Consider the following 16,808-nt stretch of genomic DNA (forward strand, 5'->3'; position numbering starts at 1 on the left):
GAATACAACGTACAGAACAGTCTCCAAAAAGCCCATTTCTGTGACTCAACAAATGATCTGAGCTCCATTACATTCATTCAGCAAATGAAGGCACTAAAACAATGAGAATATGTGCTCTTTGCCATCAAGCTTTGTGGACACTGCTCTAATGGAACTGGACATTTCCTCATCTTCAGGATTGTGGGTAATGTGGCCCATTATTGTCAGGAAAATGAGCCTGGCTCATGTTAACAGAAGTGGACGGACAGACGGCTCGATACACACAATCTTGTTTTCCCTCACAAGAGAAATTTGATTGGACAGATTCATCTTAAACTTCACTTTAGAGAACATATAACTGAAAACAGGATTTTTCCTGCTTTTTTGTTGACTGCATCTAAGCTGCAAAAACCTTAAAATGTCACTGTTATTACATCATAAACATGACTACACCTTCACATACAGTATGATTGCATAATTAATAAACATAACACTGAAGTTAGCCAACTAGGTCATTTACATAAGTCTTAAAGGTACAGTACCAAAAAGGTATTTTAATTCTGAGTCTTACAGCAGATGGAAAGCATTTGTGAAAACCTAAATTGATTTTCTGGTTTTAAAAAAATCCTTGGCTATCATTTCAAGTGGAAAGATGTTACAAAAAGAAGTGTAGAATATTGTCGCTTTAAAAAGACGACAGCCTCAGACAGAAAAGCTAAATGGACCCATGAGCCAGAGTAAAGCCGCATCGAATGTCTTTGGTTCTGAGCTCGACCGTTGTAAAAATAGCAGCCAAACAGCTTGTGGGCTCAGTTCAGGGCCAGGTCGAATAGAAAAGCCTGAGGTTTTATATTATGAAGCAAAGCTTCACTCAGTCTAGAAAAATGTCCAGATGGAGGCCAGGCGAAGGATGTGAACATGAATGTGGCACATATGAAGAATTCAACATCTCTTATGGCGACTAAGGCGGCAATAAGACAAGGAAGAGAGACAATATATGGGAGCATAAATTACAATTTTTTTGTCCCATTATATTGAACACAGATTTACATTCAAGCTAATTATGAGATTAAAAAACCCCGATCTAATGGTCCTCAGTTAAACAATGGAAAGTTCAATAAATTTTAGTGAACACTTTATTTAAATGCAAATAGCAATTCACTCTGTACGTATGTGTGTGTGTGTGTGTGTGTGTGTGTGTGTGTGTGTGTGTGTGTGTGTAATTAGTATTAACATACTTCTACTACTAAATTACCAATTTTTTCTAAATACAATATTCCATTTAATAAATAAAATATTGTTAAATAAAATACATGAATTTTTATTAAAATGAACTAAAGTATTAGTAAAAAAAACAGCAATTAATAGTCTTTTATGATGTTTTTTTAGATGATTCTTTAATAAGCTCTTAAAATATAAAAATCTAACTTTTTTATTTTAAAGAGAGTACTGTAATTACCAAAAGAAAAATTATTTTGATAAATTAATTTTAAATAATGACCTCAAAAAAAATTAAAAGTAAAATAAAAACACATTTACGTCATCCCCAAAGTTGCCTAGTCAGCTACTTTTTATTAGTAGCTTGCAATGAACTTTTTTAAAGGGTAGCTTGCTTGACTGATGTTTAACTACTTTAAGTGAGCTTCCCCAACACTGGGGAGCAGTGGAAAGATTTGAATGAAAAGCTAGCGGAAAATAGTGAGAGAGAGACCCTGAGAAAAGGAACGACTGAAAGAGAGAGAGAGTAATAAGCTTGCATAAGTATGTGAGCTTTAAAGGCCTAGAATTATACATCTCTCTAATTATTTCCAGGAATCTGGAGCCCTCAGCCAGTCTGAGTCATAAAGAACCTGGCAACACGCTGCACGTGCAAAAGCCATGCACAACCCATTCATAACCCTGCGTTCACTCCCACCACACACAGACACCTCAGCTCTGCATGACTTTTACTACACAGGAACTCAAAGCATAAGAAGAGCCAGAACTTCATTTCAAACACACAAACACACAATATTCCTGGTTGCTGCTGTATCTTCTGATGGCAAACTGATGAGTTACAATCAGTAGCATTTATAAATATACAATGGTTTTATCCACTGTTAACCAGCCTGGTTAAATCTGTCACATCGACTTAGATTTAGCTTTTGGCTTGAAGCTTGTAGAATTAAACACTTACTGTCATATGACTGAAACTGGTACAGTTAGTAACTTCTCGTGATGTCACCACTATGCCATGTTAAGTTTCATTGAGCAACACAGGGTTCAAAGTTTCTCTTCAACCTTTTGATGCCACCAATTCAATGTCCTCAGAGCTAGCTTCCGTCAGACAGTCAATTCACTGATCTGACTCATGCTGCACAAAAATGACTGAAATCACCAGTTCCATTCTGACAACTAGCTTTGCACGACTCACAACAAACAAAGTCTTGTTGATAGAATGAGGAACAACTAATCCTGGAAGTTTCTGCTAATTTACAGAACCACAGCCATTATTTGTTTTTTCCACAATGCGTTTTTATTTTTCTACATAATGGAGTGATTCTCACAAAGCCTGACGAGAAATGATTAAGTCATATTTGACCTGAAGATCATAAGAAAATATATAGAAATATATGAATATTTTGCATTTAGAAAATGTAGCATACTTGTCTAAGTTTTTTTTTTATACTTTTGTAAAAAAGACTCTGAAAGCCTGCCTTTATCTGATCAAAAACACAGTAATATATATATCTATATATATATATATAATACACACATATTTTAAAAGTATTTCCTGAAATTACAGACCATTGGAGGGAAATATGCTTAACTATCACGATAATAATGTCACAAATTTAAATATATGATACATTGACTAATATTTGATTTATATTTTTGTAAAACATGACTGGAACATTTTCTTGACAGGTGTCCTGTGATTCTGATTATTATTTTGTTATCAGTTGTTTTAGATGTTTGAAAACAGACGATTTATGGCCATAATAATCTACAGTGTGCAGACTTCAGTGATAGTAAGACAATCAGGCTATGTAATACAACATCACCTCAGAGAACATAGTAAGTCAGTACCAGTACTCACCATCTATGGCCTGTTTGAGCGCTTGCAGTTTCTTGTGCTTCTCTCTGATGCGGTCGTAAGCGCTGTTGAACGCTGAGCCGACGGACTGACTCGAATGGTGATGGGCCTTCCTAACTTCTAGGCTCCCAAAGTCCTGGTAGCGAGAGTCCACGGACTTGGAGGACGACTTGTGTCGACCGGCCGAGTGTGTGCTCAGGGCACTGCTGGCCCTGCGGGCGTCTTCAAGGGCCCCTAAGCGGAGCATATCTGGGTCGAGGCAGGCTAGGTCTGCTGAGGAGGCCCAGCTTTTGTTTCTCTGATGGGGGTGTGAACGCTGGTTCACCTCCAGGGGACGGCCGCGCTGTTGCAGTTGTTGTTGTTGGCGTTGCTGATACAGTTCGGCAGAGGAGTCGGTCCCAGCATGGTACTCTGAAGTGGGGTACTGACTAAGACCCTCGTCCGCTCTGACAAGGTCCTGGATGGGAAGAGAGCCCATAGAGCGACTGAGTCCACGGTTCAGGTTGGCTTGCTCCTGGGTTCGGGCTCTATAACGCTCCAGCACACGATGGGCGGCACTACGGCCTAATTGGGTGAAGAAGAAAAAAAACACACACACACAAAAAAGGGTTAAATATCAAGAACTTGCAGAAGTATAAAGAAATTTGGTGATCAGGAAACATTTCTTGTTATTAATGTTGAAAAGAGCTGCACTGCTTAGTATTTTTGTGAATCCATAATTTTTTTCATTTTTTTTTCAGGATTCAGAAAAATATTATAATTTATGTATTATACATGTGTTTACTGTCACTATAGATCAATTTAATGCATTCTTGCAGGAACAATAGTATATATTTATTGAAAAATTCATTAAAAGTATCTCACTGAGCTCAAACGTTTAAACAGTAACGTAGAGGGAAATTAGTTTTTTTGTACTGTAACAATATTTTCAAGCATATTTTACGCTCTTTTTCTTTTTGCCATTTTACTTTTATTTTTATTTCCATTACTATAATGGTTTTTAGACAGTAATGATGTTATACACTTATTGTTATACCTAAAATCTGGAAAATGTGCCTAATTAATAATTTTATTAATATTGGCTTTATTTTGTTTATGTGAAATATAGGTTTTATTAAGCATGACTGTAACATTTTTTTTTTTGCTTATTGCGCTATCAACTATTTCAGCTATTGGTCATTTTACATGTATGAAACCGGGTGGTTCTTGGCCATAATAATCTACAATGTCCAAAAGCTGGCTGTATAGGACTACAACCTAATTGGTTGTAAAGGTTAAATATATAAACTTCCAAAGACAAATAAGAATCTTTTGAAGGACATGAATTAAATGTAGGACCCTTGCTGAGCATTTTTATTGGATCACATTTGTCAATGCAAGATTGAAATGGGTCCTAATTGGCTGAAAGAACAGACGGAACAATGGTGGCCTTCTAGTGGTTACGAGCTCCTCTAGAGCCTCTCTGAATTCACCCTGAGCTTCCAGCGACACGCTCGTTAGCCATGCCAATTCCAGCCCTGTCAATCAGGAAGACATGGATGTTCCAGATGCTTCTCTCTTAGGGAACTGTTTGAGCTTTGAATGGCTCAACAAGGGGCCTTTTCTCTCATGTTTCATAAAAAGCTTAGTATATTGTAGGAGCAAAGACAGAGCTGGGGTGATTTCAAGCAGTTAACGAAGAGAGACATGCTAAACTCATTATACACGGACCTAGACACTTTAAAACCCATGACAATTGAAGGATACCAGCCACTAAATAGAATATAAAAGTGTCTGAATATTAGATACAAGAGTCTTGCCATATTTACTTCAACATCTTGTTGGTCTAGAAGGTCTTAAAATTGTAATGAAACTTAAGTAGATTTTTCTTAAAAATTTCTAGCATAGCAGATCAAAAAAAAAAAAAGGCGGTTGTTGATTGGATGTTAAAATGTGGGAATTGCATTCAAAACTGAAGATGAACAAAGCTTTCAGGGGCGCGATTTAAGTGGACCAAACAACTGGAGAAGTCCTGTATACGTTACAAGAGGAGTCAGTCGTTTTCACCAGAAAATACAGTTTTGAGGTCAAAAATACAAATAAATAAATAATAATAATAATAATCTAAAATAAATATAGAAATTGTTCAAAATAAGATCTATAATATGCATTTCGAAAACAGGTGAAGAGGGTGAATTTTCATTTAATGCGATTTAAAATAAATAAATCAATTAATAATAAATAATATATACAAGATGTTAAAAATAACAAATAAATTTAATATAAATAAAAAAATATATATATAAAAAATTATTTACTCATACTGAAGCTTTTTATTTTATTACTCTTTTTTATTTTATTATTGGTCTTTTGTCACTTTTTTCTTTTTAAACATGAATAGAAGATGAGAAGATCATCCCTTGCATTATAGCATGTTACAACAAAATTTATGCTAATTACGAACCATATAGTTGTTTATTTGCAGTGTCTGTTTTGTTGAAGCACATGATTTGCTCATGTACACTGCAAACATGCTAAACATTATCAAAAAATAAGGCAGAAAATTACCATTAAACAATTGTGGCTAGCAATAGCGCAATATTAACTGGATCAGTAGTGCTTTTACTTGCATAAAAATGCTACTGAAGTAAGATTTAGAAGCTCTCAGAAGCCCCATAAGGACAACCACAATGAAATTCAAACATTTACACTCTTATTTTGAGCACCCTGGAACAGATACGATACAGCTGTGCTACACTGCTGCTATGTATTTTCTTTGAATTAGCCTTGCTGCAGGTCTACTCTCCTGAAGCTAGTGTGAACACGTATACCCTGAGAATGTCATCAAACATTCAGTTTAAGAAATGAGAACAAAGACAGTCTGAGACCTCAGTAATTACTTTACTCCTGAGGTTTCAGGACATCTGTAAAGCCAAAAATAAGCCAGCATGATGTGAGTCACCATCTAGGCAGGCTTGTTTTCTCACATCATGACCCTGATGTGTGGCCAGATATAAGAGCTTGAAAACCAAACGCCCTACAGAACACACAGTTATATAGTTATATATATATATTAGGGGTGTAACGGTTCACAAAATTCACGGTTCGGTTCGATACAATACACTGGTGTCACGGTTCGGTACGGTATGGTACGGTTCGGTACGTTTTAGATACAGCAAAAAGAAAAAATTGGCAGATAAATTTCCTTGATTTTTAAAAAATGTTTTATTTATTAAAACTAACAAAGTATGTTTGTTTGTTTCTTACATTGAACAATGATGCAGCTATTCTTTACCCATCTTCTATGGTGTTTTCTTAGCAGCATACTGTATAAAACAAAAGCAGCTCCTTATAAAAAAAAATTAAAATGTTATATTAGTTATGAACAAATACAAAGATTTAACTTTTTTATATGGAACTCTATAACTCTTTATATTGAGTGTGTTTTTACTCAATTGGTTCTCTATAGGGCTTATGTTTTTTGGAACAAAGCAGGAATTACGGTCTGTCTGAAATGGGCTCGTGAAGGAATATTGTAACGGGGCTCAATTACATTAAGCATGTTCTTAAAACCTACGTTTCCCACTACAGAGTAAGGCGCTCGCTCACTCAGTACGCGCTGAAGGCTCGTTGCAAAATGGCTAATGCGTTTAACAGACCAGAAATAGAAGATCCTCCAATAACCAACAGTTCTGGTGTTTGGGTGCACTTTGGATTCCCTGTAAGCTATAATGGTGATGATAGAATGAATGGTAAATAGTAAGGTTTTTGATCTGTTTGAATCCGTTGGAAATGTCTGTCTAAATGCTGCGGGGATAGTTTGTTGTGTGTATGTTTTCTCCTTTTTTCCGTCTTTTCCCAGATACTGACACACTAAGGTGATGTCGGCGTAAATGAGTTGACATGTTTCAAGTATTCCCGCTGGTGTTTTTTTTTTTTTTTTTTTGTATTCCAGCTGGTGTACCCTAGACGCGACATATCGTTGTTTTTTTTATCCACCACTCTCTTGCCATCACCATTATAGCTTACAGGGAATCCAAAGTGCACCCAAACACCAGACCTGTTGGTTATTGGAGGATCTTCTATTTCTGGTCTGTTAAACGCATTGGCCATTTTGCAACGAGCCTTCAGCGTGTATTACTGAGTGAGCGAGCGCCTGACTGAGTAGCCTAACATAAACATATAAGTTGGTGTTTTTTTCTTCTTCGGGGGTGTCAGGGGCGTTGCCTGCTACGTCGTTTGGGTTATTGGGCTACCTTGTTGAACGCATATCATTATATTTCACAATTTTTTTTATTTTCCAAATATAATTAATTAGTCCAACGAACCGTTCGGTCCATAATGCGTACCGCGTACCGAACCGAAAGCCTCGTACCGAACGGTTCAATACGAATACGCGTATCGTTACACCCCTAATATATATATATATATATATATATATATTATATAAACCCTGGGAAATATATATTACTGATCGATGCCATGCCTCAGTTACATAACACACCAGCTGAAACCACTAGCAAGACTTGGTCATATTTTCCAAAATGAAACACTCTGGTTTCGGTTTGTGATGATGTGCTTGTCTAGATTCGGTTCAAACTCTTGTCTATGCACAGAGAAGTGAGAGACAGACAGAAGATAGATGGAGAGTGAAAGCAGTGAGGGAGTTGGAAAATTGGGAGAGGAACAGAGAAGAAGGGGAGAGAAAAGATGACAAGAAAAGAAAAAAAAAGTTCTTTGTTTGGCAAGTCGTTAAACTATAAAGCATATGAAGACTGAAGGAGAGATGAGAAAAACAGGCAGAGCACGAAAGAGAAGGCCAAGAGATGTTAGTACAGACTTAAATCACAGCAAGAATAAAACTGTGTTCCAACATACGACACAGTTTATACAAGTCAGTGAGTTACTTGCTGTGTCTTTTTAGCTATGAAATTTACTAATATAAATTTAGTTACAATTGTAAAAATAATAATCAAAATAAATAAATATATTTTTTAATTGTTTCTACACCAATTTATTTTACACGCATTTCATTCAAAAGTCGGTACAATTGTTTACATGTTTATGAAAAAAGGTTGTACTTTTTTTTTTAAATACAGTAAAACAACACATATATATGCATGTATGTATGTGTGTGTGTGTGTGTGTGTGTGTATCATATTTTGTTTATATGAATTTTCAGCTTTATTACTCCAATCTTCAGTGTCACATGATCCTTCAGAAAACAATCTAATATCCTGATTTGCTGCTCAAGAAATATTTCTTATTAATCAGTTACTATCAATTTTTCTTTAAACCATTAAACATTTTTATTAAATTTTTCTAAATATTTTATTACATCTACTTCTAATCTAATTTGTTGAATTAGAAAGATAAAATAAATGTGTCCTTGCTTAATACATTTGTTAATTTCTTTTCACACACTTTGCCATAGGCAATAAGCAGTATGCTAGTATTTTTTTTAAATCTGCACATTGTGACATTATCATAAAATCATTTTGGAAAACTTTGGAAAATTTTCTGTAAAGCTGCTTTGCAATGATTTGTATCATGAACGCTGCTATACAAATAAACTTGAATTGAAAAACTAATTTCCCCAGAACCACTATTTATTTAAAAAATAAATAAATATCACAAAATTTCCCAGAACTTTCTATCTGCAATCTTGAGATTATCTGGAAACCTCCGCACCACTCTTTAGTTTCAGATTGGCACTTCCAGTGCTGGTGCTGTTCTGGCTTGTTTCTTTTATCCTTCAGTTCTGATAAACACCAGCTCCTGAGGGGCCGAAGCCATGTCAGTTCAGAACCAAGCCCTGCTCTGTTTACATTCTGAACCACTTCCTCTTAACTTGATAAATGTTGAGTGATGAGTCAGCACGAAGAGCAGCACTTCACAGAATTTAAACAATCAGTCAGAGATTATTACAAAGCGAAGAAAAGCGTAAGCTGTGTTCACAATCAAATATAGTCATTTATTAACAGCAACTCCAAACGTGTGCTTGACACAAAAGACAACTGGAAGATCAGGAGTGTGAGCGTGTGTTGACATGCCTGTGTGTTTGGGTGTTCATGTGTGTGTGGGTGAAAGCAAAATAGAAGTAGAAAGCAAATGCGTACATGCTTAATAACACAGGGATGAAACCCCATCTTCATTTTCTATTTTACAAGCAAAAGATGCATAAGTGGTGTGTATTACCAGCTGGAAGGCCTTTTCCTCGCAGCCGTTCACGAATCTCTTTGCTTCTCTCTGGAAGTGACTCCCTTTCACTCTGAGACAACAGACCGTCCAGCTAAACAAACAAATGCACAAAAATGAAAAATATAAAAATCAATTATTCTCTTTTATCAAAGAACGAGATTAAAAGAAAGCAAAATCTACTGAATTGTTTTCTCTTATGAAATAGGTTCTCATGTAATACACACTGAATAAAAATAATAAAATAATAATCAAAAATACCAAGCTGGATTCAACACTGATAATAATCAGAAATGTTTATTGAGCAGCAAATCAGCATATTAAAATAATTTCTGAAGGATCATGTGACACTGAAGACTGGAGTAATTTGCATTACAGAAATATATTACATTTTAAAATATATTATTAAAAAAAGAAAACAGTTAATCTAAATTGTAATAATATTTCTTATTACTGTTTTACTGTAGTCTTGCTCAAATAAATGCAGCCTTAATCAGCATAAGATAATATTTTCAAAAACATAAAAAATTCTTACAGATCCTAAACTTTTGAACAGTAGTTTACTTTATGAAATTTTCTCTACAAGACACCCAAATTGTGTTATTATTATCATTATTATTATTATTATTATTATCATTATTATTATTATTATTTACAGACTTTGGGCAAAAAACAAAAATGTTGAGGGGAAATGAATTTCATTTCCTTAGAGGACTTACAGAAAGCTTGATCTGGACTGTTAAACCAAGTCAAAACATATTTTGAATAAAGTTTTTAACTAAATCAGGTTTTTTTCTGGAGGAAGAAAAAAACTAACACAGTGGAAGACAGAGAAAAACAATCTCATGAGGGCTCCTCACCGGTAGAACAAACCCAAGCAGCCACTCACAGGATGAATCAACAGGAATTAGAAGACGCCATCCCTACTTGACCACTTCACAATTACCTCCCCAGAGTGGAAAAAGGCAAACAGTGCAGAAAATAAGACCAGAAACACTTCTGTTCCAACCATTATGCTCTTTCTGTATCGCCGTGCAATTAAACCACTGGGGAGGAACAGGATGTGACATCAAACACGAGAAAGACCGTTAACTACCTTTTTAATTAAAAGCGGTTTTATAGGGCTGGACGAGCAGGCAATTCAGGTAATAGGAGCGGTATGTTCACACATATTGTTAGTGATGAATCATTAGTGCTTTGTGATCAACCAGGGAAAAAAGGTGGGAATTGAGAACTGGATATTATAAAACAAATAAATCAATAAAGTATAATATGTAAAATAGGCTTTAAAACTTGAAGTAAAATACTGTGCTGCAACAGAAAACAATAACATATTCTGGACTCTTAAACTCTTAGATTTTAATCATTCTACCAACAAAAGAATCAAAGTGGGTCTTTATTTAGTAGTAATTACTTCTTAAATTCATAACTTGAAATGAACCGAAAATAGTTGAAACATTAAAAAAACGTTACAGACGTACCTGCGAGAGACTGCCAAGAACGAGTCTCACCAGCCTCCTGACGTATGAAAACGAAGGGTCACAGTTGGAGTTTCGGATGTGAGTGCCGCAGGCGTCCAGAACCGAGCGTACGGACAGTCGGGTGAGCGTGGAATCATCACACATTTTCAGCAGGACACGGTTCAGATGTTCTCCAAGTTTCATTGGCTAAAACACACGTGGAGCTCAGTGAAAAGATAGTTCGCTGATAGAAAAGACGTTTATGAATGATCTACGATCTTTATTCTTGACAAGTCCTGGGCAGTATTAATTTATTTACCGTATTTAATTTTTATTTAACAGTGGAGACTCGATTCTTACTTGATTAATATAGATAGAAGTTTCATGTTTCTAAGCTAACAATGTGATAATCTGTATAAAAAATATAGTTCATACATATATTGGGTTCAAATATCAATTGAATTTGATTTTAACCATGTCTAGGAGGACTCACTTGGCTCTGAGGGATCTCATAGTCTGCACCCCAAAACAACGTCATGCCAAGTGAATACATGTGCATCTGGAAATTAAAAAGGAAACAGAAATGGCATGTGACAAAGAAACATTTAAGCCCATGTTTTCAAAACTGTCAAACAAACAAGCTTGTGTTGTAAGAAGCATATGTCAGCCAGGAGTTTGTTTTAGCCCTTAGTCAGCATCAAACTTTATAGATAGCACATCTGCATAGTTGTGTGTTTCTTCCCGGTGTAGGTCTTCTGTCTGTTCATCCAGCTAAAGAATAGCTTTTGGAACAAAATATGCAAGAGTCTGCCAAAGAATGCATAAGATCCTTTGACTTCTCTGCAAATAATCATGTTTTGACTCTGCTGTGGTTTATCTGTCTCTCTCTGAGAAAGTCATGTTTACACAGAAGCATTCAAGCGTACTGTCAAAATGTTTTAGGAAAAGAATATGTTCAGTTAAAATATAAAAGAAATGGTTGTGAAATAGAATCAAAGTTGAAATCATGGGGGGAGGGGGTTTAAACTGAAAACAGGAAGCCCATCCAAAAGTTTTTTCCAAATCCATAAGGTACCTTTTCCATATCAGACAGTGAGGAGAGGTTGAGACCCCCCAGCACCTCTGGAGGAGTGAAAGCCCGCAGATCCTTCTGTGTGACATTTTCATCCGTAAAAGAGATGTTCCCGGAAGGCATGAGCAGCAGCGACCAAGGAGAGATGATAAAACCCAACGCAGACGGATCTATCGAACCTGAGGGAAGACAAACATGCAGAGTATTACCACAAACTGCAATTCTTAGGACACAACCTGAACCTTTATCAAATTCTTCAAAAAAAAAAAAAAATAATTAAAAATAAATAAATAAATAAATAAACTAAAATAAAAAACAAAAAAATAAAATAAAATAAAATGAAAAGAAAAAGCTAGTTATGCTTTGTTGAATGTCTTGTGAATTTCAACAAAATAAATTGTTCCTTTGGCAATATGATCAAGTACACAGCAATAAAAAAACAGCCAATTTTCCAACATTGGTTTTGTAAAGTGACACTTCTGAAGAGAGGAAATTCTAAGACACTGAAAGTCCTGATGCTTCAGCGTGGGAAAGTTATTAGACAAGTTAAGGGAGACTATGGCATTGGCCTAAGAACATTTCCTCAACATGAGTACAGCACAACCAGACTGCACACGTTTCAGGAACTATGGAGATTTGGTGGTGGAAAGAATATTATTTTCATCCAAAACAAAGATATGTAATAAAGAGCTACATTATTCTGTGAATGAGTGACATTTCCATGAAATACGAGGTCCCTGGGATCTCTCTCAAAAAGATGATTCTGTATGACAGTACATTTTTCTTTTTCTTCTTTTATGCTGCAAATGTAAAACAATGGAGTCTTTGCCGTTCAGAACACAGCCCTGCGGTTATGGATGGAACAATTCTACAAATGTAGATTCAGTGGAAATGTTGAATTGCTTTTGAGGAACTTCTTTTTATAATTTCATGCCATGTAAAGCCAAAAACAAGAACACAATCTCAAAACACCGCAACTGAAAATATTCTTATATTTCCTAAAGCAAATATGAGAGGTGCCAAGGTGTCAGGGTCAGTAAGTTCTTTTTTATTTGTGAAAGTAATTTATATTTTTTATTTGTCAAGGATGTGTTATATTTATTAAAAATGACAGTAAAGACAATTACAATGTTACAAAAAAGTCCATTTAACATAAAAGCTGTTCTTTTGTATTATCCATTAATAAAAAAATCCTGGAAAAAAATGTATCACCATTTTCATAGAAATATTAAGCAGCACAACAGTTTTTAGCACTGATAGTGATAAGAAATATTTCTTGAGCAGCAAATCAGCATATTAGAATGATTTCTGAAGGATCGTGTAACACTGAAGGCTTGAGTAATAGTGTTTCAACTAAAAATAATGAAAAAATTGAATTCAAGCAGCGATTCTTTAAAGCGTTGGAATTCCCAAAGTAAACACACACTTCCTGTGGAAACTGTCTGACCACGATTGGACCTCATTGTGAAAATCTAGCAATGTACACTCATGTTTTGCCTCCAGCACTGTAGATATAATATATTCCCTGTCTACCTATACAGGTAACATACCCATCTTTATCATTCAACAAATTGTTACTAAAAGCTAGAAATGTTGGCATGCTAAATCTCAGAGTCATCCAGTTGTTAATGGGAGAGAAGCTGATACACAGTTGGAAATATCTCAGAACGGGCCTATCTGATAAGGTTTTATCTGTCCTATCAGAGACTAGTTCAGTCATCTACTGCAGTTCATGAGCCCGATGAAGTCACACCCAAAAATAGCATCACAAACTCTACTGAGGAGGAGAAAAAAACATGAAATGAGATATATGAACACATGCCATACATAACAAGCAGACTTATTAGTATTACATTAAAAAAAAACAAAGTGTAAATATGGCATCATACATGTGCAGTCTGCTGACCTGGACATCTGTTTATTTAGTCTGTATCGGTTTATTTTAGATGCTCAAGATTACTGCATAATCAAATGACCTAAATACCCATTTTATAGCGCAGGAAGTGGTGGACAGAGAGAGAGAGAGAATTTCCTAAATTTAACAAGCTGGAATTATAGTCAATAAACAAAACTGTAAAAATAAAGAAATAAAAATATTTCAGGTTAAAGAAACCCCAAATATTAACAATTCTATACATTTTCAAAATAAATTGTGTAGAAACAATTTTCACTCAAAATATTTGAAAAAGTAAACATCTTTTTTTATTTTCAAATATTATTTTTGGTTTACAAAAAAAACAAAAAACATTTAATTCAATGTGAAAAACTGCAATAATATTTTCTTTGTTTTTTTTTATCAACTTCAAAATATTTTTTTTCCAATGTAGTACTGCATATATATATATTTTTTTTTTTCTAAAGTTGTAAATCTCACCGTTTGTTTATTAAATCAACCCTTCTACACATTAGACTGCGATCAGAAAAGGTTTAAAATAAATAAATAAATAACAAGCATCCCCATTAAATTAAACCAGTATACTCTAAAAAGGCAAGCTCAGGACTTCTCACATCAAAGCGCTCAGGGTTTCCAAATAAATTAAGTAATTTCGCTGACTTGCTCAAGTCATGTCCCATGACTCTTCAGTCCAGGGCCCAGAATTTCTGCAAACATTGTCAAGAGGGACCTTTGCCAGCAAGTTTTCACCCAGAGCAACTCAAGGCCAGATAACAAGCTACTGTGAAACAAGGAGAGTCCTCGTTCCCCCTGCGAGCGCATGCCAAAGTAGCGACATCATCTTTATCATCATCGTCCTCCTTGACCCTGAACACAAGGAGCCCTAATTGCATTACAAACCCTACTGGCTTTTGGCCAGGTCAACTGAATAAAGGGGCAACAACTGTCTGCAATGCTGACAGAACAAGAATTGTCCACGAGTGTGAGAAAGACTTGTTGAGATTCTCAAGATCTGTGCAAGGACGGCAGCAGATAACGGTCGAGAGGAGCTGGCATCATCTCAATCACCACAAACTGCCCAGCAAACTGCTCTTTAGGAAACCAGGCTGTGGGACAATAAAGAGGCTTTTGTTCACAGCGGTGACACACAACACTGGCCCACCACACAGTCATTCAGAGACACAGCAGACGGACACAAGGCTGAGTAAGCCTTCTCAGAAATTTCACCAAAGTGTAAACCTTCCCCTTCAGAGACAGAAGACGAGGATAGAACGCTTTTCTGCACATGCTCACTTCTTTGAATCAGACTGATGGCTGCTATTTTTGGTATGCTGACAGCTTTTGAGGGGGCCAGAGAATTATTCGAATCACTCTTAAACAGGTGTGAATCGGCGGAGGACAATGCTAAACACGCACATACTGACTGAATAACCACTTTACAAAAGAGTCCTGCTGAATGTACTGATAACGTCACAGCTGTAATGCCTCTGAATTGTTTGTAAGAAAGGGACAATACCAAAACAATATTTAAAGACATTTTGTGTGGTAACTGCATGGGAAGTGTGACATAGCTGTGGTCTAAAGGGAAAACATTTTTTCATGACGTAGTCACAGGGAATTCACATAAAGGCATAGGGTTGCCACCCCTCCCTTAAAATATGGAATAGTCCCGTATTTGAGAATAAAATAGAGTGTCCCGTTTTAAATCAATACGGGACGGGGTTTGTCCCGTATTTTCGGAGTTGTCTTCAATGCAGCATCTCATGCAGATCATCCCACCGGAATTCTGTGAAGACTCGTCCTATTCTGCCCCTGATTGGGTAAGACTCGCTGCCATCGTTGAATTGATTGGTTTGTTTCAGGTTCATGGCCAATCAGAGTCAGAGGAGGGCGGGTCTCTTGGCAGAGAGTCGATTTGAAAGAGTGGCGGAGGCTGCTCCAGATACCCCCCCACCGCGTCCAGCGCTGAAACGAAAGCAAGTACCGACGAAAGTGGGAAGAATCAAATACTTGTCTGGAAAGTGTCAGATGTGCGACAGCATGCCTCGGGAGAACAACATTCATACACTTTACATAAGGTTAATTTATTAAACATTAGTGTATTACCTAACATGAACTAACAATGAGTAAGAAATACAATTGTTACAGTATTTATTAATCTTTGTTAATGTTAGTTAATAGAAATAAAGCTGTTCATTGTCTGTTCATGTTCAGTGCATTAACTAATATTAACAAGATTTTAATAAAGTATTATTAAATGTGGAAATTAACATGAACAAAGACGAACAATAGCTGTATAAGTGCAGATCATTACTAGTTAATGTTAATTAATGTAGTTAACTAATGAACGTTAACGAAAGTGTTAGCGATTTATTACAGTTAAGGTGTACAGTCAGACACATAAGCATTATTTTAATAAGAGATAAGATAGATATATTTAATAATAAAAATATAGTGCCCGAGTGAAGCAAATAAATGTAACTAATTTTAATGATTGCATTATTCAATAGGCTGCTGTAGAATTAACAATAGACTATATAAAATAGATTAACTTACCAATAATAATAATAAAAAAATTGTGTGTTTTACATGAATTAAGAAATGTTTGTAGATCGGTTATGTGGTTTCACTGTTTGGATGGTGTTACTGTCTGCAAACAATGACATTTTATCCAAAATCTGTGTTCATGCCACCTTATACAATTACTAAACTTCATTAGCAATCAATATTTTTATGAAAACATGTGTTGTGATTTACCACCACTGGCACGTCATCGGAGCTGTGGTCATCGTGGCCACGAGGGGTGTCCGATTTGTACAATTACAACAAGAGATTTCACTACAAATTACTACATTTTTCTGAGTGGCTCTTGTCTATGGGGTTGTTGTGTTTAGCTTGTTTTGGGTGAATTTCAATGTGGTTAATAAGGTTTCCCTAATGTTTAACGCATTGCTATGCAATTGCTAAAGTGTTTTCAAGCAAGTTGCAAGCAAGATTGCTAAGGTGATCTTTGTGTTTGACACATGCAGGTGCTAAAGTTTGTCGACCGTTTTTTGCTCAAATCGCTAAGGTGTTCTAAGTGTTTTAGCCCATTTCTATGTAGTCAGTAATGTGTTCTGAGTGATTTAACGCATTTCTTTGCATAACCAT

General features: G+C 35.8%; 1 protein-coding gene across 3 annotated transcripts in view; it reads right to left on the reverse strand.

Annotated features, from left to right (window-relative positions):
* The window catches only part of LOC132130912 (tyrosine-protein phosphatase non-receptor type 13-like), a 70,267-nt gene that overhangs the window by 40,390 nt on the left and 13,069 nt on the right, over positions 1–16,808 (reverse strand). For all 3 annotated transcript variants that reach the window (XM_059542787.1, XM_059542786.1, XM_059542785.1), the window contains exons 3-7: positions 11,768–11,943; positions 11,186–11,251; positions 10,714–10,899; positions 9,233–9,326; positions 3,059–3,619 (exon numbers count right to left, since the gene is read on the reverse strand). In XM_059542787.1, the coding sequence (XP_059398770.1) occupies positions 3,059–3,619; positions 9,233–9,326; positions 10,714–10,899; positions 11,186–11,251; positions 11,768–11,943 (1,083 nt within the window). The remainder of the gene's footprint in view (positions 1–3,058; positions 3,620–9,232; positions 9,327–10,713; positions 10,900–11,185; positions 11,252–11,767; positions 11,944–16,808) is intronic.

This window comes from Carassius carassius, chromosome 47, assembly GCF_963082965.1.
Source record: "Carassius carassius chromosome 47, fCarCar2.1, whole genome shotgun sequence".
NCBI lineage: Eukaryota > Metazoa > Chordata > Actinopteri > Cypriniformes > Cyprinidae > Carassius > Carassius carassius.